Source organism: Carassius carassius, chromosome 1 (assembly GCF_963082965.1).
Source record: "Carassius carassius chromosome 1, fCarCar2.1, whole genome shotgun sequence".
NCBI classification, from domain to species: Eukaryota; Metazoa; Chordata; class Actinopteri; order Cypriniformes; family Cyprinidae; genus Carassius; species Carassius carassius.
Genome location: NC_081755.1, coordinates 37,874,873 through 37,897,694, shown reverse-complemented (window position 1 = coordinate 37,897,694; position 22,822 = coordinate 37,874,873). Strand labels below are relative to the sequence as shown.

Sequence of the window (22,822 nt, the reverse complement as noted above, 5' to 3'; positions counted from 1 at the left end):
CCATCCCAGCTGCTCTGACTGACAGGCTTGTTTGCCCCACTGGCCTCGTCAGTGTGTGTCCCACATATTATTCAAATGCCTGGTGTGCGTCATTCATAGATCTAGTTTCTGTGCCATGTCCATTATGCTTCTCGTATAACAAAAGACCACATGAGAATGTATGACGAAGACAGCCAAAACAAGACCAGTTGTCCCTGATAATTATACGTTAAATTATTAGCATTAATGCCTTACAACAGATGCAGCATGTATTTAACAGTAGTCATTTTTCCCACTCACTGAAATGTTTTCAGTGGTATTAGCTCTTTATCGTTTCGAGCCACCAAATGAACGGTCCACAGAGCATGAGACTGTCCTTTCAATAACACTGAGCAAAAAGCATTGCCAAGTCTATGAATAAACAACATAATACAGGACTGCAGACTGCACATAAAATGGTTGCAAATATGACAAAAAAAATAAACATTTATGACAGTTATTTACTTTGATATGTGCTTTTATCTGACTTCATAAACCCATTATGTCTGATTCTCAAGCAAATAACTATTTTTTGTAATGAGTCAAACACCTTAATTCAGATATGTTACAGAAATACTCAATGTGTTTTGTTGTATTATTAACATTAAAGAGGTAGATTACCCCAAAAATAAAAATTGTCATCTGTTTGTCAATTTGGTCATAGTGTTTTATTGTTATTCCATCATTTACACATTCAAAAGTAGTTTTAAACCTGAAATTTCTTTCTTTTGACGAACATAAATGCTATTTTGTAGAACACGGAAAACCAAACAGTTGCTTGTCCCCTTTGGCTTATTTCCTACTATCAAATTCAATGTGGACCAGCAACTGTTTGGTTACCCACATTCTTCAAAATATATTCTTTTGTGTTCAGCTAAATAAAGAAATTAATACAGGTTTGGGACAACATGTGAGTGAGTGAATAATGACAGAAATTAAATTTTAAGGTGAACTATCCCTTTAAAGGGTCATGAAACCCCCTGTTTCAGCACTGGTTAGTTCTCACCACAGTTTAAAAAAAATGCTAAAATAGTAGATCTGGTGTGCTGAGGAGCAAAGGTGGAAGAGGGGAGACAGACAACACAGACAACTGGGTATTTTGACATTTTTAAACTACAGTCATCCAACCTAAATGTTTTGTCACTGTTGTAGCAATTTCAATTAAAGGTATGAGACAAAAGTCTTTTGAATATTTTCCTGCAAGAAAAGTTTGACAGTCATCCAAGTTGACTACAAATTGTGACAGAGGAAACGCCCAAACTCAACATTTACACCTTCATCAAATGCGGATGCTTTGATCGCATCCAATGATAATGCATTTTCAAAATATATTTCCATTTAAGGTGTCTAACTATGTCCTCCTGATGAGTTTCTAAGAATTTTATGCAAATCTTTTTCTAAGTAGCCAGGGCGTCTAAGAAACTAATACAACATTTCTGTATCACACACTTGTCTTGCACACATACACAAATAGATTTCCTGTTATGTCTCAGCTCATCAAAAACTCAAGCTTACTGAAGCAACCTGAAGCACTCAGAAACACTCTAAAGAACACTCTTTAGTACAGTGAAGCAAATTTAATATTTCAGATAGAAATAAAATTTCCTCCCGTCACCCCAGTGTATTTGTTTTTCAATTTATGTTGTTGATATTATATTGTGAGGAACATACTTAAAAAATAACTTTGATTTCAAACTCTGAATAGAATTAATTTGAACTTAAAAAGACAAGTAAACAGTCAGTAATAAAATAAGAATAGATAAATGACAAGCAATGGCACAAACAAATACAATAACAATACCTCAGAAACTGAATGATCTATTTAAATTTAAAATAACACAATACAAGTTTTGTTTCTCAACTGTTTACATTCACTTAATAGCCTATATACTGACAATGTTTAGTATAAATCGACTGTTTATGTGAATACTCAAGACCGCATTTTGACAATTTTATATGTATTTGGCAATTTATGCGCAATAATGCACAACACAACTTATTTCTGTAGTCACGCTCTCTCAGATGCGACTCTATGTATGCGCACTTTGTGTGTGAGCTCACAGAAAGTGGTTTCTCAGTTTAAATTGTAGACTCGAAAGCATTTGCAAATGAGACATTCTGTCATTTGTCACGAGTGACTTTTTATGTTAAAATATTTACAGGAATTTCCCACCTTACAAGTGCAGAAACTGAAACAACTGAAATACTGAAACACTTACCAGTTGTATCAAAAAGCTGTCCAAATTTTATGACGTTACCAAAAGAAGGCCAATTGGACGAGAACCCGTCCAGTTTGGCAACACTGCTCACAGTCTGAAGCGTCTGTCATAGCAAGTCAACACATGCTGTTGTGAATAATTAGGCGAAGCGTCTTTTCATAGGATAAGAACGCACCGTCTCATTAATAATTTAATAGACAATGACACGTCATCGAATTATGACATCAACACGATGTAGATTTTAAACCCAGAAAATGAAAATGGCATAAAAAAGCTTACAATAAGTTTTCTCCAACATTTAAAATTATCGGATGCTAACATTGTCTTCTATTAACACTGATGTGAATGTATGTGGCATTGTACAGTAACGTAATATTAAGACGGAGACGGCAGAAATGCAGTTGATAGAATGTGCTCTGTAGCTCAATACTACGATACTTCTTCAAAAGCAGACTGTGGAGACATTTTTATCATCCACGATCAAAAATCATCTTATCGCACACCCATAATGTCTAGTGTTTTAAAATCTGTTCAGAAGTCATATAGTGTATTCCAGCCTTTACAGAACAGTGATATTTATGTGGCACAAATACAGTCAGGATCACTAGCTTGACAGAATCAATGTGGAACACAAATTTAAAATAAAAAAACTAGTAACAAATCCTAGTGTATATAACTAATTAAAAAAAAGTGCATGTAAAATGACTTTCAGAGACTTTGTGTAAGTGATTCTGTAATTTGGCAACTGAAAGTCAGTTGCTCCATGGTCATTCTTTTTGGTATGGGGATCTGTAAAGCCATCCAAATATTTGCAGTCTATCTACATTTTTGCAGCTGTCATTGTGGAAGCTGCTTAGCTGTCCAGATTGTAACTGTCCTCTGTTGTTTATTTGTCTTCCTGCCACACTGTCGTTCTGCTGCAGGGTTGCCTGATCCTTTCGCCAAAGTGGTGGTGGATGGCTCGGGTCAATGCCACTCTACAGACACGGTCAAAAGCACATTGGACCCCAAGTGGAATCAGCATTACGACCTGTGAGCAAATTCCTCCATACAGTTACTGACTGATACATTTTCTCTTCTATTCTCAGTAGAATTCATTGTTTTCATTATTTATGTATAGATTTGTTCATTTAGCTTTAAAATAATGGAAACATTATTAGCTAGTGATTTTAAAAGGAGGAAGTTGCTAAAGAGAGTCTTTCCGCAGGTATATTGGGAAGACCGATTCCATCACCATTAGCGTATGGAACCACAAGAAGATCCATAAGAAGCAGGGTGCGGGTTTCTTAGGCTGTGTGCGGCTCCTGTCCAACGCCATCAGCAGACTAAAAGACACAGGCTGTGAGCGTGATACTTTTATAGCTTACCGTAATCTTTTCATTGTGCCATATCACAGTCGTTACATGTCTTCATTAAATTTGTGTAAAGCTGTGTACCTGTAGTCTGTAAAAGTTTGATGGCCTAGTTTAATTACATCTTGTCATTTATCTATCAGACCAGCGTTTAGACTTATGCAAGCTGAACCCATCTGACAGTGATGCTGTTCGTGGACAAATCGTTGGTATGTATTAAACACTGCAGTAGAACTTGTAGAGAATTTTTCAGATACATTGGCCCAATATGTATTTAGCCGCTTAGACGACACTTTTAAAATAAGTATGTATTTGCACTAGATAACAAAAATTTAGTGTTTATTTTAAAGAGAGTTTTTTTTTTATTATTCAAAAATGCAATAAAGTTGCAATTTGGCTCATTAAAGTGAAGTTAGTTCTGAGAAAAGCATTATTTGTTTTATTTTGTAATTTTCTTGTGTTTGTGACATTGATGTGTCTAAATTCAAATGTCTACTATCAAACTAACGAATGCTGAATCAGTCTTTGAACTGAATGACTTTTCTTTAACCATTTTCTTTATTTTTGTAGTGAGTCTGCAGACCAGAGACAGAATCGGCAGTGGAGGGCCTGTGGTCGACTGTAGAGGACTGGTAGAGAATGAAGGGTGAGTCAACTTTTTGTCTCAGAGATGCACTTTTTTTTTTTCAGCACAGACTGGCTACCTGCCCAGATAAAGCACTTTATTTGAGCTTCCAAAAGACCTGTTAGATTCACAGTTCATTACATCAATACCCAGACCCACTGAAATGTTTGTGTGAATGTGTTTTAACACCTGCTCTGAATGTGTATGTTTCAGGCCTGTCTTTGAAGACTCGGGGCCCGGGCGGCCTCTCAGCTGCTTCATGGAGGAGCCCATGCCATACACCGATCCTACAGGAGCCGCTGGCGGGGGCAACTGCCGTGCACTTGAGTCGCCCAATCAGGAGCAACGGCTCCAAGCACAACGCATCAGAAACCAAGATTCTAGAGGGCATGCACACACCCCCCAAAACAGACCACACGGACACCAATCCCCTGACCTCCCTGAGGGCTATGGTAAGATAGAGCATTAGAAATAGCTCAGGATGGCTGAGTAGTAAAAATTAACCCAATCTGATTGTTTTAGCTTATTATTTAGTGTCTGTGATTTAAAACACAAAACTGGTGCTGTCATCAGAGCACTGCTTTTATAACAAATTCACTTTTTTAACCATACTTCAAATTGCCTGGTGTGAGCAATTTTCCTGTCATTATGTAGAATCTGCAGGTCACTGTTCCTTTCAGAGGGCTTGTCAGTTATGAGCAATAAAAGGTTTATATAAATATTTTAATATAAATCTATGTCTTTTTGCGCATCACCAGTCCGTATACACGATCTTTTACCCACAGTAAAGCTGGAATCCATTGAGACTAATACAGCTTAGCGATCAGGGTAGAGGCTACTGAAGGTCATTGAACTGGAGAGACTGAGCTCTGAAAGGAGTCTATTCACTCTGGCACTGCGGCTCGCATTAGACAGGTGGATTGGCTGTGGTAAAGCCCCTCATTGGAGTGTAACCGTGCCTGACCCTGTTGGTGTTGTGCTGCCATGACCAGTGGAGAGCACCAGTGTAATTAAATCTCAGGCTAGACATGCCACACTAGCTATGTGCCGTCTGAGAACTGGAAGTTCAGCGTCCTGTTGCAGTAGCCCTGGTGCTCGTTCAGGTTACGTGTAAACTGGCGTCTGGGTTAGCTGTGGCTCATTTACTCTTGACGTGTCTCTTCTCTTTTCTAATGCAGAGCAAAGGACCACCGTGCAGGGCCAGGTCTATTTTCTGCACACACAGACTGGCGTGAGCACCTGGCATGATCCCAGAATACCCCGGTAGGTTTAATCACCACCCACCTTTGCTGAAATAACGATTGCCCCAGTTTGATTGCTCCTTGCTGCTTTTGTGATATCACTCTAATCCTAACTCTTTAATGTCAACAATCAGCTAACTTGATATCCAGCAGTCACACTTAATTGCTGCTACTGTTGACATTGTGAAGCTTAATAATTTGCTCTTCGTCATAATGATGACCTCAGAAGCATGAGGAAAGGGGTGCAAAAAGAAGCCTAAAAAGAGCAGGGTGGGAAATCAACACATGCCACCAGAGAAATGTGATCACTTTTTGTGCAGTGGCAGGTTGTTTTGCCTTTACAGTCACTATTGCAGGTGACCTCTTAAATTGGTCAAATAACATGCTTGTATATTCAACACACACATGTGAGCATGTTTTGAAGTACACTATTTGTTTTCATCTTCAGTTTCGCCAACATCTCTTTAAGGCAAGTCGTTCCACTTGGTGGGTGTCTTTATAATGCTCCTGGTCTGCTTTTTCTTTTATTTGGGAGATAAATACTAGCTCTACTTGCATGGAGAAAATATACTTTTATTCAGCATGAAATTGATCAGTAGTGACAGTAAAATGTTTCAAAAAATCTGTTTAAAAAAAAAATCTGTTCTTAAGACCTTTCAAAGAATCCTGGAAAAAAAAGTATCATGGTTTCCATGAAAATATTAATCAGCGCAACACTTAAACATAGATAATAGTAAGAGATGTTTCTTAATGATTTCTGAAGGATCATGATTGTGACAATGTAGACTGAAGTAATGGCTGCTGAAAATTCAGCTTTGCTACCAAATGAATAAATAACATTTGAAAATATATTAATATGAAAACATTTGTTTTAAAATTTTGTAATCTTTCATAATATTAAACATGAGAGATTTCATTTCAAATATTTAAAAGCCTTACACAGTCTTTTGAAATTAACAAAAATATAAATGGTTAGTAAAATCTGAATGTCTGTTAAAATAGGGCACTCACCTGACATTGTGGCTGGTGGATGAAGAAAAAAAAATTAATTTCCCACTCTGCAAGAGTTTTGGGGCACCATTATATGTGTTGAGCACCAGGTGTGATGGGTGCGCTTGCTCCTTCAGGGATTTGAACAGCGTGAGTTGTGAGGAGCTGGGCCCTCTGCCGCCCGGCTGGGAGATCAGGAGCACTGTGTCAGGACGAATTTATTTTGTTGACCACAATAATAGAACCACGCAATTCACCGACCCCAGGTTACACCACATCATGAGGTAAAACATCTTTCAGCTCTGCTCATAACATCTGATTGCTCATTCCAGCTCTTAAATTATCCTGTAAATTATTCACCACAATGAATAAATCATCCTTATGTAATTAAAGTCGCTAGTAATGATAATTGCTTGCTCTTATAAGGGTGTATTAAATGAATTCTTAACATTTATTTAATTCCTAATCGTCCCTAATGGGAGTGTAACCCAAATGATGCATGAAAATATCATGGTCCCGTGGCTTGATAAACTGCTATCAGTGTTTTGATGTATTGGTACACGTGACATCTGTGTGTGTTTTGCATGTGATGAGCAGCCAACACTCTCAGGTGAAGGAGTCGAGTCAGGCTCTGCCTGTACAGATGGAAGTTGGCATGGAGGAAGGTGATGGCGAGTTACCAGTGCGCTATGAGAGAGATCTGGTCCAGAAACTCAAAGTTCTCCGCCATGAGCTCTCCCTGCAGCAGCCTCAAGCCGGCCACTGCCGCATAGAAGTGTCCCGCGAGGAGATCTTTGAGGTACTCGCAGTCACACAGCTGAATAATGCCAGTCATGTAGTGCATGCATAATTTAGTTCCAACAGCACTGTGGAACTGTTTTTGTCATTGGAAGTGACTAGGGATGCATCACGATTAGGTTTGCACACGGATGCTTGCTTCTTGGTTTCCAACATTAGGATGCTATTATCAGTAGTTCTCTTATTTTCACAAAGGCTACATATTTTTGATCAAAAATACAGTAAAATATAAAATATATATATATCTGTGTGTGTTACCCTCTTTTCTATTTGAGTCTTTTTCAAATTCAGTGATAAAGCTGAATTTTCTGTCTGTAGTATCACATGATTCTCATTTATATTATTCTAATATGCTGATTTATTAATATATAGTTTTGTAGAAACTGCGGTACATCTTTTTTTTTTAATGAATAGATCAAAAGGACCACATTAATTTGAAATGTATACATTTCTATAACATTATAAATGTCTTTACTGGCACTTTTGATAATTTTTTACGTACCTTTGTTCAAAAAGTATAAATTTTTGTAATAATATCATATTGACCTCACACCTGACTCAAAAATATGTCTCATTTCTGTTCTATCTGTGCAATAGGAGTCTTATAGACAGATCATGAAGATGAGACCCAAAGACCTGAAGAAGCGGCTCATGGTGAAGTTCAGAGGAGAGGAGGGGCTGGATTACGGTGGAGTTGCTAGGTAGCATATGAATCTGTTCTATGCGAAATGTTCTCATTAATGAATTTCCCCTGTGCCTCATTATTCCCCCATCTCTTTTCATACGCCAGACTTGACTTTATAATTTCAACAGTTTAGGCTGAATCTCAGCCAGGCTTATCAGCATGCAGGGTATGGTGTTCATGATATTGCAGGTGTTCCCCTGTTGAGCACAGAGTTTAGACTGAACTGCAGCCAGCAAGACTCAGATATGAGTTCTATCTGAATTCCTGTCCTGTTCCAGGGAATGGTTGTATCTCCTCTGCCATGAAATGCTGAATCCATACTACGGCCTGTTTCAGTACTCGACTGATAACATCTACACACTACAGATCAACCCGGACTCATCCATCAACCCTGTAAGTCATGCAGCGACCTGTGCTTGGGATTTCTCTTCTAAACAAGACCCAGTAAATCAGTATGTTATGAAGAAATTTAGCATAGGCTGTGCTTCATGGACCTCACAACATATGGTCGTCATGTGTGCTTTAAAAGGTTCACCAAGCGGTTCTCTGCTGCTGCAGTGTCTCATTAAACTTCCTCTCACGCCCTCTGCTGTTTTTTTTCAGGATCACTTGTCTTACTTCCACTTTGTTGGGCGAATTATGGGTCTGGCTGTTTTCCACGGGCACTACATCAATGGAGGCTTCACATTACCCTTCTACAAGCAGCTCCTGGCGAAGCCCATCCAGCTTTGTGACCTTGAGACTGTGGACCCAGAACTGCACAAGAGCCTCGTCTGGATACTGTGAGTGAATTTTATGAGAAATGTACTGATCAGTTTCTATTGAATTAAGTTTATTTCTATTTATTTATAAGACAATCAGGATCAAAAGAGAGCACTTGTATTTCTCACAAACTTTTCTATACCAATGTTGTGCTTGTCCCACATTTCAATTAAAGACTATGGAATTACACAAACCTGAATGTGACACATCTATCATCTGGCTAAAATTGGATTAAAAAAATAAGCAACCCCTTCCCAATTTTAAATAATAAAATAACAATTAAAATATCTACAGCATCAGTTAAATGTTACACCAGTTTGTTGTTATTAGGATTTTTACATTTTATAATAATAAAATATAATAATAAAAGGATCTAAATTATGTAATGAAACAAGTATAGAATATATAGGAATTAGAGCTGGGCAAGTTAACATGTTATTAACGCATTAATTAACGCCGACAATTATTTTAGTGCACTTTAACGCAGTGTTCTTTTATTATTTATTATTATTATTATTATTATTATTATTATTATTATTATTATTATTACTATTATTATTATTATTATTATTATTATTACTATTATTATTATTATTATTACTATTATTATTATTATTATTATTATTATTATTATTATTATTATTTGAAAGCCCGTTGTTTACTGGCTCTGAATACACATACAGACGAACCATGAGTCACAGGAGCGGTGGGATATTGATCAATACTGGCTTGGGATGGGTTTCATCACACGTCTCAGCCAATGAGAGCCTTTGGGGTGGGCCTAAGACTGCAGCAGCGCTCACATGAAGCGTTTTTTCTGCTGAAGGGTAATAACTTTTTCAGTAATTTAGTGGGTAAAGGATCTAATAAACATGTTGTTGGTTTAGATGCAGTGATATTTGCAGAGTTTATTTAGCTCTTCCTGTCCTAAAGTTGTTTTTCTTTGAGTGCAATGAATGAAGCTTTATAACAAAACGCTGTCGATTCTACATGTGTTTTGGTATTTCTAATGTTATCTATTTTATCAGTGAAGAAATTCATAGTCATCACTACTAAACTGTGAGGGAATATTTAGTTTGGGTGACGTCTGATTATTTGTTAATCTAGCCACTGTGCTAAATAAAAACCTTTGGTTATTTTCTATGAGTTTGTGGATATGCTCTGCCCTGGCACTTTTTAGAGCCTGTCTGTAGCTGGACAATACTGTTTTTCCATGCGATTCTAAAAACTTCCAAGATTTTCACCATTTGCGTTCAATATTACGAGTTTCTTTCTTGAGTGAATGGATATTGCTGTTGTACCATGTTGCAGTACGTTTTCATCTAACCATTCTTTTTTTTAATTTAATGGGGGCAATAGCTTCTAATGCATGCTACGTCAACTGGCGGCCCGCGGGCCAAATCCGGCCCGCCAGAGATTTCCATTCAGCCACCAGAATAATACTGAATTCAGGAATAGGCTTGTAAGAGGAAAAGGTTTAGGGTTGGTCCGAATACCATTTTTTGAGCTTCGAATCTTCGGTAGTAATTAACATATTTTTCTCTCTAATAAAGGCAGGAATCTGTGTCTGTATGTCTGTTTGCATTTTTTTTATTTCGAGAACCGTTCATCCAGTCGGCTTCACAAGGGAGTGCAGTGTCGCATTTGGTGCAATATAGATTCAGAATTAATTAACTTTTAGTAAACTACAATCAGAACAGCGCGAGCAGGAAGCGGCGCACCTCACGCAGGCAGGGCTTATGCTCCAAGAACGGACACTGCACTAGTGATATAAAATGCACACAAACAGGTCTATTAAATTAAGCAGTACTTTTAAGGTAGTCTTATATTTTTCTGACTAACAAATTGGCACAGTAAGGGTAGATTTAAACAAAGAAAAAGGAAATTTAAATAAAGAAAAAAAGAAATTTAAATTAAGAAAAAACAAAATTTAAATTAAAGAAAAAACGAAATTTAAATTAAAGAAAAAACCAAATTTAAATTAAAGAAAAACTAAATTTAAATTAAAGAAAAAACAAAATTTAAATGAGAAAAAACTAAATTTAAATTAAAGAAAAAACTAAATTTAAATAAAGAAAAAGCGAAATTGAAATAAAGAAAAAGCGAAATTGAAATAAAGAAAAAACAGTGTGCAAACTCCAACCTGTTAAATGGGAGCCGAAATAAAAAACGGACACGCCACGCAGCTGAGACGCTCACACAGCCAGTGTGTCACCGGCCTTATTTAAGGGAGAATGAGAACCGTTTCGCGGGGGATCCCAGATGTGCAAAAGAATAAAATAAAATAATAATAATATTCGAATGTCAAATTTTCAAATCGAATACCAACCCACCGAACGAATATTCGGGTCCGTTCCATATTTATTTATTTTTAAATCTAACGAGAAAAAAAACAAATGAGGCACACAGGTAGCCTGAAGCATTTCTAACAGTAGGCACTATGAATACGTACTTATCAGTCCATTCTTCATTAAAACCATTTTTTAATTTAAATATATTCAGAAGGACTTTCTTCTAGTGTTCTCCATAAACTATGACCTCCATGTGACAGGGATGGACAGCTTGACAGCCTCACAAATATGAAGCCTAAAATATCGCTATCGCCCCCTGGTAGCTTGCTGCAGTACAGGTAATATGTAAAAAAAATAACATAAATTTGGAATTAGAATTAGTATATCAAATAATAACATATTAGGATACAATTCGAATTGTATTTTATATTACTAGTATCTGGCCCTTACAGTGTCTGCAGAGAAAAATTCTGGCCCTTTGACAAATATAGTTGATGACCCCTGTTCTAATGTATTAGAGAAGATAGTGCCCATGTTGCTAGTCATTTTGTCTAGTTCATGTGTATTTATGGGTACAGAGAGCTATCTGTGTTTGGAAGCTGGAACAATAGTTGTACCCGAACGATAACGCAGAGCTACATAGTTAATAACAGTGATACGCAGCATGCATGATACAAGGTAACTGTCAGTAACATCAACACTTTGAGGTACTATATCTATATCTATATCATTGAGATCAATTGATATAGTTTGACCATGTGATATAATTAAATCTAGTGTGTGATTTAAAACTGGATATGTTTTGCTTGACTCCAAAAGAGTTTATCAAGTCTGTAAACGCATTATTTATATTATCAACATGAAGTCTCCGACAGTTAGCTCTTTATGAACATTAACCAATAGGTCTGAGAGGAAATCTGCAAATTCTTTTAGGAAATCTTTATATGGCCCTGGCGGTCTATACACAGTAGCCAGAGCAAGAGATAGGAGAGATTGCTTTTGCATATCTGACAGTGTAACATTAAGTAGAATTATTTTGAATGAGTTAAACCTTATATGTGACCCTGGACAACAAAACTTAAGTCTTAAGTCACTGGGGTATATTTTGTAGCAGTAGCCAAAAATACATTAGGATATTAAGTAAAGATCATGTTCCATGAAGATATTTTGTAAATTTCCTACTGTAAATACAATATTTTCCAGACTATAAGTCGCACTTTTTTTGATAGTTTGCATGGTACTGCGACTTATAGTCAGGTGCGACTTATTTATCAAAATTAATTTGAAATGAACCAAGAGAAAACATTACCGTCTACAGCTGCGAGAGGGCTCTCTATGCTGCTCAGTGCTCCTGTAGCCTACTACTGAAAACAGAGCGCCCTCTGGCAGCTGGGAACGGTAATGTTTTCTCTTGGTTCTTGGGTCTAAATAAATGCGACTTATAGTCCAGTGCGACTTATATGCTTTTTTCCTCGTCATGACGTATTTTTGGACTGATGCGACTTATACTTAGGTGCGACTTATAGTCCGAAAAATACGGTATATCAAAACTTAATTTTTGATTAGTAATATTCATTGCTAAGAATTCATTTGGACAACTTTAAAGCCGATTTTCTCAGTATTTTTATTTTTTTTGCACTCTCAGATTGTATATCTCGGCCAAATATTGTCAGATCCTAATAAACTATACATCAATGGAAAGCTTACTTATTCAGCTTTCAGATGATGTATAAATCTCAATTTCCAAAAATTGACACTTAAGACTGGTTTTGTGGTCCTGGGTCACATATCCTGTTTTCTGGGTAACATTGATAATATCACTGTGTATTGTTGCAACACCTCCCCCACGACCAGTCTGACGGGGCTCATGCTTATAACAGTAGTTTGGTGGACTGGACTCATTAAGACTAATATAATCATTTGGTTTGAGCCAGGTTTCAGTTAAGCAGAGTACATCAAAACTATTTTCTGTGATCATTTTATTTACAACAACTGCTTTGGGTGTGAGTTATCTAATGTTTAGGAGGCCAAGCTTTAAAAATGTTTTTGTTCATTTATTTATTTTTTTTAATCACGATCAGTTTTTTTCTAGATTCTGCAGTAAATTTATATTTTGACCTCACTATTCAGTGAACAGACACAGTCTTTATAGATTGGACAACACAAGTACTTCTATCATTTAAGTGGGTAGAACTAAAGTCTAGGGCTGAAACGATTCCTCGAGTAACTCGATTACAACAAATGATCGAGGCAAATTCCTCTGCCTTGAAGCCTCTTTTAATTTATTTTAAATCTCACTGTGACGAGTGGGGCAGGGCCGAGGGACATGGGAGCGAGGCCGGGGGAGTGATTGGAGATGAACTACACCTGTTCGTCCCACCGGTCTCGAGGCCCATGGAGGAGATGGAAGGATATAAAACTGGAGCGACGACAGTGAAGGACGAGAGAGGACCAGGCCTGGGCTTTTAGTTGTGTTTTGGGTTTTATTTGCGCGCACCAGTCGTCCGTGAGGGGCTGGGGCGCTGTTTTTGTGTTTATTTTGTTATTAAAATGTTTTTGATTGTCCGCCGGTTCCCGCCTCCTTCTTCCGGATGAATATGAAGGTTGATATCGTTACAGTGGTGCCGAAGCCCGGGAGAAGGAGGGACGCGCTGCTGAAGATCCCTCGCCGCTGTGGTGAATCCGCGGTGCCAACGAGCTGGCGAGGAGTGTGCCGCCATGGACGCTCGAGGCGGTGGGCTGGAGCGAGTTGCCGGGGACGGGCGAGCTCGCTACCGGCCGCCCACGATGTGGAGAGACGGCTGCCGTCCGTGAGGGAGCGGAGGAGTCGGCGCCGTTCGCCAGGTGGCCGGAGCCTGCTGCCATCCGCCGGAACGGGGAGGAGCAGGGAACGGGGGACTCCTGCCGGCTGCCCAAAACCGGAGGAGCCGTCGCCGTCCACCGGGCGGCGGAGGAGTGTCGTGCCGTCCGCCGAGGGCCGTCCAGTGCCACCGCCAGGCACCGCGGAGGAGATCACCCAGCTGGTGGAGGGCCGAGCAGCGGTGCGTCTGGGAACCGGAATTTTTTTTTTTTTTCCTCTCTCCCCTCTCTCGTCTCTGTCGCTCCTCCTTCCATCTCCTTTTCTCTCGCCTCGCCTGTCCTACCCCCAGGTTCCCGCAGGTCCCCGGGAGCGGCCCCCCGGAGGGAGGGGGGGGGGGGAGTAGAGCGCAGTCTCGGGAGTACCCCCCGGCCTGCGAGGGGCGATGGGGGTATGTGACGAGTGGGGCGGGGCCGAGGGACATGGGAGCGAGGCCGGGGGAGTGATTGGAGATGAACTACACCTGTTCGTCCCACCGGTCTCGAGGCCCATGGAGGAGATGGAAGGATATAAAACTGGAGCGACGACAGTGAAGGACGAGAGAGGACCAGGCCTGGGCTTTTAGTTGTGTTGTGGTTTTTTATTTTATGTTTTGTGTTTATTTTGTTATTAAAATGTTTTTGATTGTCCGCCGGTTCCCGCCTCCTTCTTCCGGATGAATATGAAGGTTGATATCATTACACTCACGTCAGGTTCTTTCGCAATTATTTTTTTTAATGTGACACAACGTGTTTACGTCACCCACAAAGCAGAAGGAGACACAAGCGCTGCGTCTGAAATCGCATACTGCAAGGAGTCAGCAGTGTTTTGATTTGAGATTTTAAGAGACCCAGGAGTCTTATTTTCTCTTGCATAATTAATATTGCACTTTAATTAAGCAAAAACACATTTTATCCGATTACTCGATTAATCGATGGAATTTTTGGTACAATACTCGATTACTAAAATATTCGATAGCTACAGCCCTACTAAGGGCTCCTGAAGTCCCTCTTTAGTGTCTCTGTCTCCGTCGAGCAAAGCAGTTCGGGGTGGAGATATTTAAGACCGGAGGCGGCGGAGGGGGATAGGTCTTCGCCTGGGGCTTGGCTCGTGTCCTATGTTGCTGGTGCACCCAGGGTGTGTGTTGTCACGGTGCCGGAGCAAAGGAGACCTGGGAAGATTGCATCCTGGGTGCACAGGGCCTGTGTAGAGAAACACACGGAGTACAGGTGGTTGGAGTGTTAGCAGGATGCTGTATACTTAGCCTGGATTTGTGAGCGTCAGCCCAGGTTGTTTCCAGTGCGGCTCTCCGGTCTCTCAGCTGGGCCTGCTTCTACACCAGATCGCAAATCTGCTTCTACACAGCCTGATGGTGAATGAAATAGATTTTAAGATCGAAGAATAGACAATAAAGGATTAACTTGACGGAGCTTCAACTCAAAACACACGGCAGCAACAGGAAGTGATTAGTACACCCTTATTCTCCCGCATCCCGCAGAAACGAGTCTCTACCCACCTGCACTTTCCCATCAAGTGTTATCCTGCACCGTACTCTGTTGTTTGGGTCCCACGATAGTGCAGGTCTGAGCATAAATTGTTTTTCTGTAACAAACTATAAAATATTTTCTATAAAAACATTAATGCCCTGGTAGTATGTGGAGGAAATGTTCTTTTCTTTTCATTTTCATTTGCTTCACTGAACTAAAGACTTTTCTTTAGACTGGCTCTGAGTGCTTCATTAAGCTTGAGTCTTCGATGAGCTGAGAGATAACAGGTAATCTGTTTGATTTGTATGTGTGTGCAAGACAAGTGTGAGACCGAGATGTTAGTTTAGTTTCTTAGACGTCCTGGCTACTTAGAAAATTATTTAGGCACCTTAAATTTTGAATTTAAATGTTGAGTTTGGGTGTTTCCTCTGTTGCGATCTACAGCCAACCCTGAATGACTGTATGGATGTAGACCTTTTGAAATAAAAAAAAAATTCCACGACAAAGTGACAAATAACTTTGGTTTTATATATAATTTGATTACATTCATGTAGTGTTGTCACGGTACCAAAATTTCAGTATTCGGTACCGATACCAGTGAAAATACATGGTACCAAAGCAAAACAAAAAAATATATAATTTTAAAAAGAAAAACACTTTTTATCACTAAATATAAAGCCAATGTCATTCTTTATACTTATTTACAATTGTGTTTAAAGTTTTCCTACAAGTAATACAAGGGAATACATGATAGGTAACAATTGATAGCCTGAATGCACTGTAGTTCGCTTTGGATAAAAGCGTCTGCTAAATGCATAATATTTAATTTAATTTTAATTTAGGTAATATAATTATGAAAAACAGTAAACAAGTTTCACCCAAATTTTATGTCTTTTTAATTAATTTTAAACACATTTAATTTTTTGGTAAATAAAGGGGATTTGCTATTAAAATTAAAACATGGAAGAAGTATTGTGTGATTTATTTCTTTAAAAAATAATGTTTTAATAATTTTTTTCAACAGTAGTAGCAGTATCACATACATTCTACTAAATAATAGTAATATTTCTAGCACAATGCCTTTATGTAAAAACTAACTTTTATTTTGACGGGTTGCCGTGAATCCCTTTAAATTGACACTGGTTTTACTCAAACGAAACGGTAAAATGCTTGTGAAGTGACTCAGAACAGTTCTGGTGATGTTGTTTATGTATTTATGTCCTCATTGAGACGACCGATCACGCCACGCACTTCAGTCTATGTAGTAAACAAACCCGCACGTCTCTGCCATTCATTAATTCACACAGAGACGTGCAGAACATGCAGGATTTCAACCAACTTTTGCGGCTTAACATTTACAGATACTGGTCCATATGGAGATTTGATTTGATTAATTTATGCTAACTTTGACAAATTCCATGACTGTCCATATTAAAATGTAAGTTTAATTTTCATGACTGGATTTTGAGATTCCATCTGCGTTTTCTGCTAGTGGAAATCATAGCGCTGTCTGGGTCAAGAACCGGGTTGACCTGGTACAGTGACATTTTCATTTTTTTAGTACCCACTTGGTACCGAAGTACCGGGTCTTTTGACAACACTACATTCACGTTTAAGTTGAGATTTAAATATTTTAGCTACTACCTAGGCTATGTAAAACGAATACTGTGGTAAGAAAATACCTTTTGTTTAAAGTGTTTGCAAACAAAATGTTATTGCACTTTTGTTCATATTGCAGTACTTTTAAATGATAAGTGCGCAATAAACTACTTTTGAATTCATTTTTGAATTTTGTGCATAATGCAATTGATTGCATGATTGTCTACAACATTGCCCAGCACTAATAGGAATTATTTTTATGTATGTATTAATGTATGCTAATGTAAATGTAATATATATTTGTATTTTTATATATATATTTTTTTATATATAGATTTTAAATAAGGTTTTGCAATCCTATATATATATATATATATATATATATATATATATATACATATATAAGAATATAATAAATATACCATTGTAAATATTGGGAAATTACAACCAAAAATTTACAACAAAAAAAACAAAGTGAAAAGTCCAGATGTATTTTGAGTTCATTGATGGCAGACAGCTTCATATTTATTTGTTGTTAATGGGTAGCCTGTTGAATGTAAGCAACAATATAAATAACTTTGCTATATTTGTCTTTTGTCGTTTTTAGAGAGAATGACATCGCATCTGTTTTGGACCACACCTTCTGTGTAGAACATAATGCTTTTGGCAAATTCCTCCAACATGAGCTGAAACCAAATGGCAAGAACATCCCGGTCACAGAGGAGAACAAGAAAGAATATGTGAGGTATGCAGAGGTGCACACGAGTGGGCTGACCAGACACGGCAAATCCATGTTCACGCTCTCAGAGAAAGTCATCCAGCAGAGGGCAGCAGGCACATGGATAGTTGGGCTTGGCAGAGGTTTTAGGAGCCTCACTGCTTTTTCCACTGTCAATTTGATCGAGTGAACCCTGGATATATAAGCTAGCATTGAACAATATTAGTGGAATGTCCATTTTTATTGTCTTTATTGTGTGCGAGTCATTGCCAAACAGAAATGAATCAGAGGTTGTTAATGGAGGACTGTGGGGTGCAGATGCCTCTTAGTGTTCTCCATGTTCCACTGCTGCTCTCTAATGATTGATTGTGTCTCCGTTAGGCTGTATGTCAACTGGAGATTCATGCGAGGCATTGAGGCCCAATTCCTCGCCCTGCAGAAGGGCTTCAACGAACTCATACCACAGCATCTGCTCAAGCCTTTTGACAACAAGGAACTTGAGGTAATTCAGATATTTCAGACACACTGAATGGATAGACTAGTCTCAAAGGGGGGGGGGGACAGAACATTTGTGTTATATAATGAATAGGAGAGTCATAACACTAAATATGACATTTCAACCAAATGTTTGATTTTTTTTTTTTTTCAGCTGAAATCAGAGGCATTATTAAAACATACATTTATTGCTCTTATAGAAGCTATTAGAAATGGGGAAATCTTTAAATGAACATTATAAATGGTTTTACTGTACTTTTTAAAATACATTTTAGCAAGAATGCATTCAATTGTGCAGTGTTTTTTTTTTTTTACTGACCCCCAGAACTGGAGGAGTAGTGTATCTCTTAAAACTTTCTCAGTCAAATGTGGTGAAGAGGTCAAAAATAATTTTAGTTTCTCTCTGCATTGTAGCTGATCATCGGAGGTTTGGGCAAGATCGATCTGAACGACTGGAAGGCTAATACACGGCTGAAGCACTGTGTGGCTGACAGTAACATAGTGAAGTGGTTCTGGCAGGCGGTCGAATCGTTTGACGAGGAGAGGAGAGGCAGATTGCTACAGTTCGTCACAGGCTCAACACGCGTCCCTCTACAAGGCTTCAAAGCACTGCAAGGTGGCTAATGGATAAGCCATGTGCATTTTCAGTACACCTTATAGATGACAGATTGCGTCTGTCAATGTTAAGCTTCCTAGTCTGACACTTTTTAGTTTGTATTGGCCTTAATCCTAGTGAGAAATTCCCTAAAGGCAACATGAAACCAGAATGTTTCAATTGTCCCTAAAGTTATGCATAGTTCATTAGTGCATGTTATTTTAAAGCAAAACATTTACATTGCATTATGAATTTTTTTTCTGTCCATTTTAATTGATAAAGCAGTAGCCTAACATGTTTAACATGTCCCCTGTTCATACAAAAATATCAAGTTCAACCCTGCATTACATCTGGCTGAATATTCTGATTTACTGTTAACAGTATGAAAGCTAAATGAGTTGTGAATGTGATTTCATGTTGTGTCATGCTCACGTCTGTTGAGTGTGATGATTTGGAGAACAGTGATAACTAGAATGTATCTTTGTAAGGTTCTACAGGTTCTGCAGGACCAAGACTCTTCACTATTCATTTAATTGATGCCAACACAGACAACCTGCCCAAAGCCCACACATGGTAAGATTTGGTCTTAATTGAAGATACTAAAAGCCTAAGTTTTTTTTTTTTTTTTTTAAGTAATGTAATATACTCTACTGTTGTCTTGTTATGAGGAATCAAACTTTCCTTGATCTTTTGAAACAAAAGACTGTTTCAACTGTTTCTTGAGCAGCAAATCAGCATATCAGAATGACTTCTGCAGGATCGTGTGACTCTGAAGACTGGAGTAATGATGCTGAAAATTAAGCTTTACCGCCACAGGAATAAATCATATTTTTAAATATACTACAATGGAAAATAGTCATAATATTTATATATAATAATATTTCACAATATTACTATTTTACAGTATCTTTGATCAAATAAATGCAACCTTGGTGAGCTTAAGAGATTTTTTTACAATAAAAAAAAAAACAGAGCCCTAACTGTGACCCTCTAATCTAACTAATTAAGCTGCAAAAAAAATCTGATGGAAATGAGTGTTTCTTAAAGGCACAGTTGTGGAAAAACAAAAAACTCTCTACAGTTCACAGAGAATTGGCGTGGTGGAAAAATGGTTATGTGGCACTATTCGGTGCGTTACTGAAATTAAAGTCATGTTATAAATATTAAACCATACGAATGTGCGACAGGGCTCATTAAAGATGGAATGAAGTCTGAAACACTGATCTGACTTCTCTCATATTCCTTCAGCTTCAACCGGATCGACATCCCGCCTTACGAGTCATACGAGAAGCTCTATGAGAAGCTCCTGACGGCCGTGGAGGAGACGTGTGGCTTTGCAGTGGAGTGAGCGAGTGCCCTGTCCAGCCAACCATCAATGGCAGCAAACCCACCAAACAGCCCCAGTCATCCTTATCACCCCCCTCCCCTTCTCCAGCACAGACGGACTGGTGTCTCCTGACAGACTTCAGCATCAGCTGGAAGCTTCAACGGAGGGGAGCGACCACCCAAGGGCAAAACTCTCAAAGACTAATGATTCCTCACAACGGGATTCGGGAATTGTTTCACATTACCACAATAAGTTACAGAGAAATCTGATCAACGTTTCTTTTGTTCCTCCAAAATCCAGTTGGTATCGTCTTTGTCACTGAAGCGGTGGGCTGATAGCGTCTGACTGTAACACGAGTGAGTGTGTGCTGCAGTAGAGCCTCGCTGAGCCTGTGGTCTACATCAATAGAGCTGACCTTTTGGTCTGGGGGGAGTATTTTAACACACCCGTTTACCTACAGCAAAGGCATCTTGAAGGACAAGGGTGGTCTGCGTTGTCATGCTCGGTATCGTCTCTTACTTGACTTTATTTCCTTTGTGTCCTGTTCAGTACTATAGGATGGCATTTCAATGGTATCCATTTCCTGTACTCATCAGCGTTCTCATCGTAGAAATTAACTCCATTGCTTGAAATGTATTAATGTAATGTTTTTATTTGTTTTGTTTTTTTTGCTTAACAGCGAGTCTTAGTCTTCTTGTGGGAAGTGTGAATCTCACAGCCCTTGTGTGTTAATGTTCCTCAACTGAAGCACAACGATCATGTGCAGTCTAGAGAACGACCCAAAGCCCGAGCGAGTTTCCGGAGCGAGCCAGTATTTTCATCACATAAAATTGTTGTTGTTTTTTTTTATGACATTTTTTTTATCCAGTGAGCATTCCTGCATTGTCAACAAAAGACCTATTTTTAAAGATAATGTTTAATGAATGGTGTTTTAATATGCAGATTTTGAAGCAAATCACCTTCTCGGAAAAACATTTTCAGATCCACTAACACGCCTAAACTGGACTCCTAAACATAGTTTTGCCAAGAAAACAGATGTTGAGTGTTTTGAAGAAGCTCTTTTTGTCCTAAATTTTGATGGACCCCATTATTCTCTTTAATGAATCTAACCATTATCATATGGTAGCTTGGCATTAACAGTTTCAACGTAACGCACCATGAAACTGAACTCTAGACTGTTATTCACGTGTCTCCTTCATTCAAACCACTGCTTCAAGTAACGTTCAGCACTTTGGCTGGCACGTGTACAATCCCCCGTCTGGCTGTGTGGCGGTACATCTGCAGACTCTGATGGAGAGGGGTTTGCTCCAGGTTTTGGTGAGGTGAAACAGCAGGGGGGTGTCTTGGATTTCATTATGTAGTGCTTGACGTGCATGGCACCAGATTATTCTTTCTAAATGTAAAGGATGAGCCAACCTCAGTGTTCCTTCAACCACTTTTGTCTCTTTCGCTCTTTTTTTTTTTCTTTTTTTTTTTTTTTTTTTTTTTTTAACCAGTTATTTATTACCATGTAATGTCCTTTTAAGTATTGCTGCTATTATCATTATTCCATAGTTTTCAGAGAAGGCCAAGTTCTTGTGAAAGCTGTACACTAATCTCTCTTATTTTATGTATGAATCAAAGTATTTAAACCTGCTGCTGATTCTTCAGGAAGTTAAGAGGACGGGTTCCCCCGACCTTTGACCTGGATGGAGTTAGCAAGTGATGTAGGCTGGGCCCCGGTGGTCATGTTCATATTTGTGATATATGCAATAAAAACCATCACCTTCATATTCTTGGTTCTGTCTTAAAATGTCTCTTTCCTCACTTAATGTGTATCGGATCGGTCAGAATTTGTCTTTGGTGAGTGTGCAAAAATTATGTTTTTCCAAAAGACGGTGAATGCCTAGAGTGGTGAACCATTTTTAACCTTTTATAAAAGACAAAAGAGGTGACGTTTAATGTTGTGTAATTGTGGGGATGGCTAGTGAGCTTGAAGATGAGTATGGACTTTGCCTGAAGTTACAGTTGTTTTCCCATTTCTCTAAAGAAAAACCTTTTCCAAGTAATGTGACCGGTATCATCACATTGTACAATTATTAGGTCCTGAGTGTCATTGTTTATTCGATGCAAGAGTAATGTAACTTACTATGTACTAAACATTTCTGATAGATATTCAGTGTAAATAAGATTATATTAAAGAAACTAAATTGAAATCTATTTCTCCTTGCCTTTTTTTTTTTTTTTTTTTTTTGTCTTTGTTTGCATATATATTGAACATTTTTATTTAAGGAATGTTAAAGGAACCGAGCACCCAAAAATGTACACTTATTCCCCATCAGTTCATCGAAGATGTAGATGAGTTTGTTTCTTCATGGGAACAGATTTAGAGGAAATGTAGCATTACATCACTTGCTCATCAGGTGGATCCTCTGCAGTGAATGGGTGCCGTCAGAATGAGAGTCCAAACAGCTGATAAAAACATCACAATAATCCACACTAAATCAATTAACACCTGTGCTGTTTCTCTCTTGTTAAAGAAGTCTTGATTCCAGGTATCAAAAATCAAAATTTGTGTAAGTATATGACCTGCAAGTAACCCTTATCATATGACTTCCACAGCTCAGCAGATGCATCTTTTCTCATGATACGTAGAGATATAATAATATAGAAATATATAAAACTACTCCAAAAGCTGCGTGTTAAGAAATGCAGCTATTAAGACATTTTAACCACTCCATCCTCTCACATCAAAACTTTTCACTGGAGAAAGCAATATTTAGGATGGGAGACGCGTTTTTTAGC

The 22,822-nt window shown here is 38.4% G+C and overlaps 1 protein-coding gene across 4 annotated transcripts in view; it reads left to right on the top strand.

Annotated features, from left to right (window-relative positions):
- smurf1 (SMAD specific E3 ubiquitin protein ligase 1) overlaps positions 1-22,237 on the top strand; it is a 45,736-nt gene extending 23,499 nt beyond the window's left edge. The window contains exons 3-19 of one of the 4 annotated variants that reach the window (XM_059558618.1): positions 3,161-3,269; positions 3,445-3,578; positions 3,733-3,798; positions 4,160-4,235; positions 4,428-4,666; positions 5,393-5,477; positions 5,904-5,924; positions 6,583-6,729; positions 7,043-7,244; positions 7,841-7,944; positions 8,207-8,321; positions 8,532-8,710; positions 17,511-17,648; positions 18,003-18,123; positions 18,531-18,732; positions 19,209-19,284; positions 19,960-22,237. In XM_059558618.1, coding sequence (XP_059414601.1) covers positions 3,161-3,269; positions 3,445-3,578; positions 3,733-3,798; positions 4,160-4,235; positions 4,428-4,666; positions 5,393-5,477; positions 5,904-5,924; positions 6,583-6,729; positions 7,043-7,244; positions 7,841-7,944; positions 8,207-8,321; positions 8,532-8,710; positions 17,511-17,648; positions 18,003-18,123; positions 18,531-18,732; positions 19,209-19,284; positions 19,960-20,059 — 2,114 coding nt within the window. In that variant the 3' untranslated portion in view covers positions 20,060-22,237. Of the gene's footprint in view, positions 1-3,160; positions 3,270-3,444; positions 3,579-3,732; positions 3,799-4,159; positions 4,236-4,427; positions 4,667-5,392; positions 5,478-5,903; positions 5,925-6,582; positions 6,730-7,042; positions 7,245-7,840; positions 7,945-8,206; positions 8,322-8,531; positions 8,711-17,510; positions 17,649-18,002; positions 18,124-18,530; positions 18,733-19,199; positions 19,285-19,959 lie in introns of all 4 variants that reach the window. The other 3 variants (XM_059558609.1, XM_059558636.1, XM_059558627.1) reach the window with 3 other exon arrangements.
- The last annotated feature ends 585 nt before the right edge of the window (positions 22,238-22,822 follow it).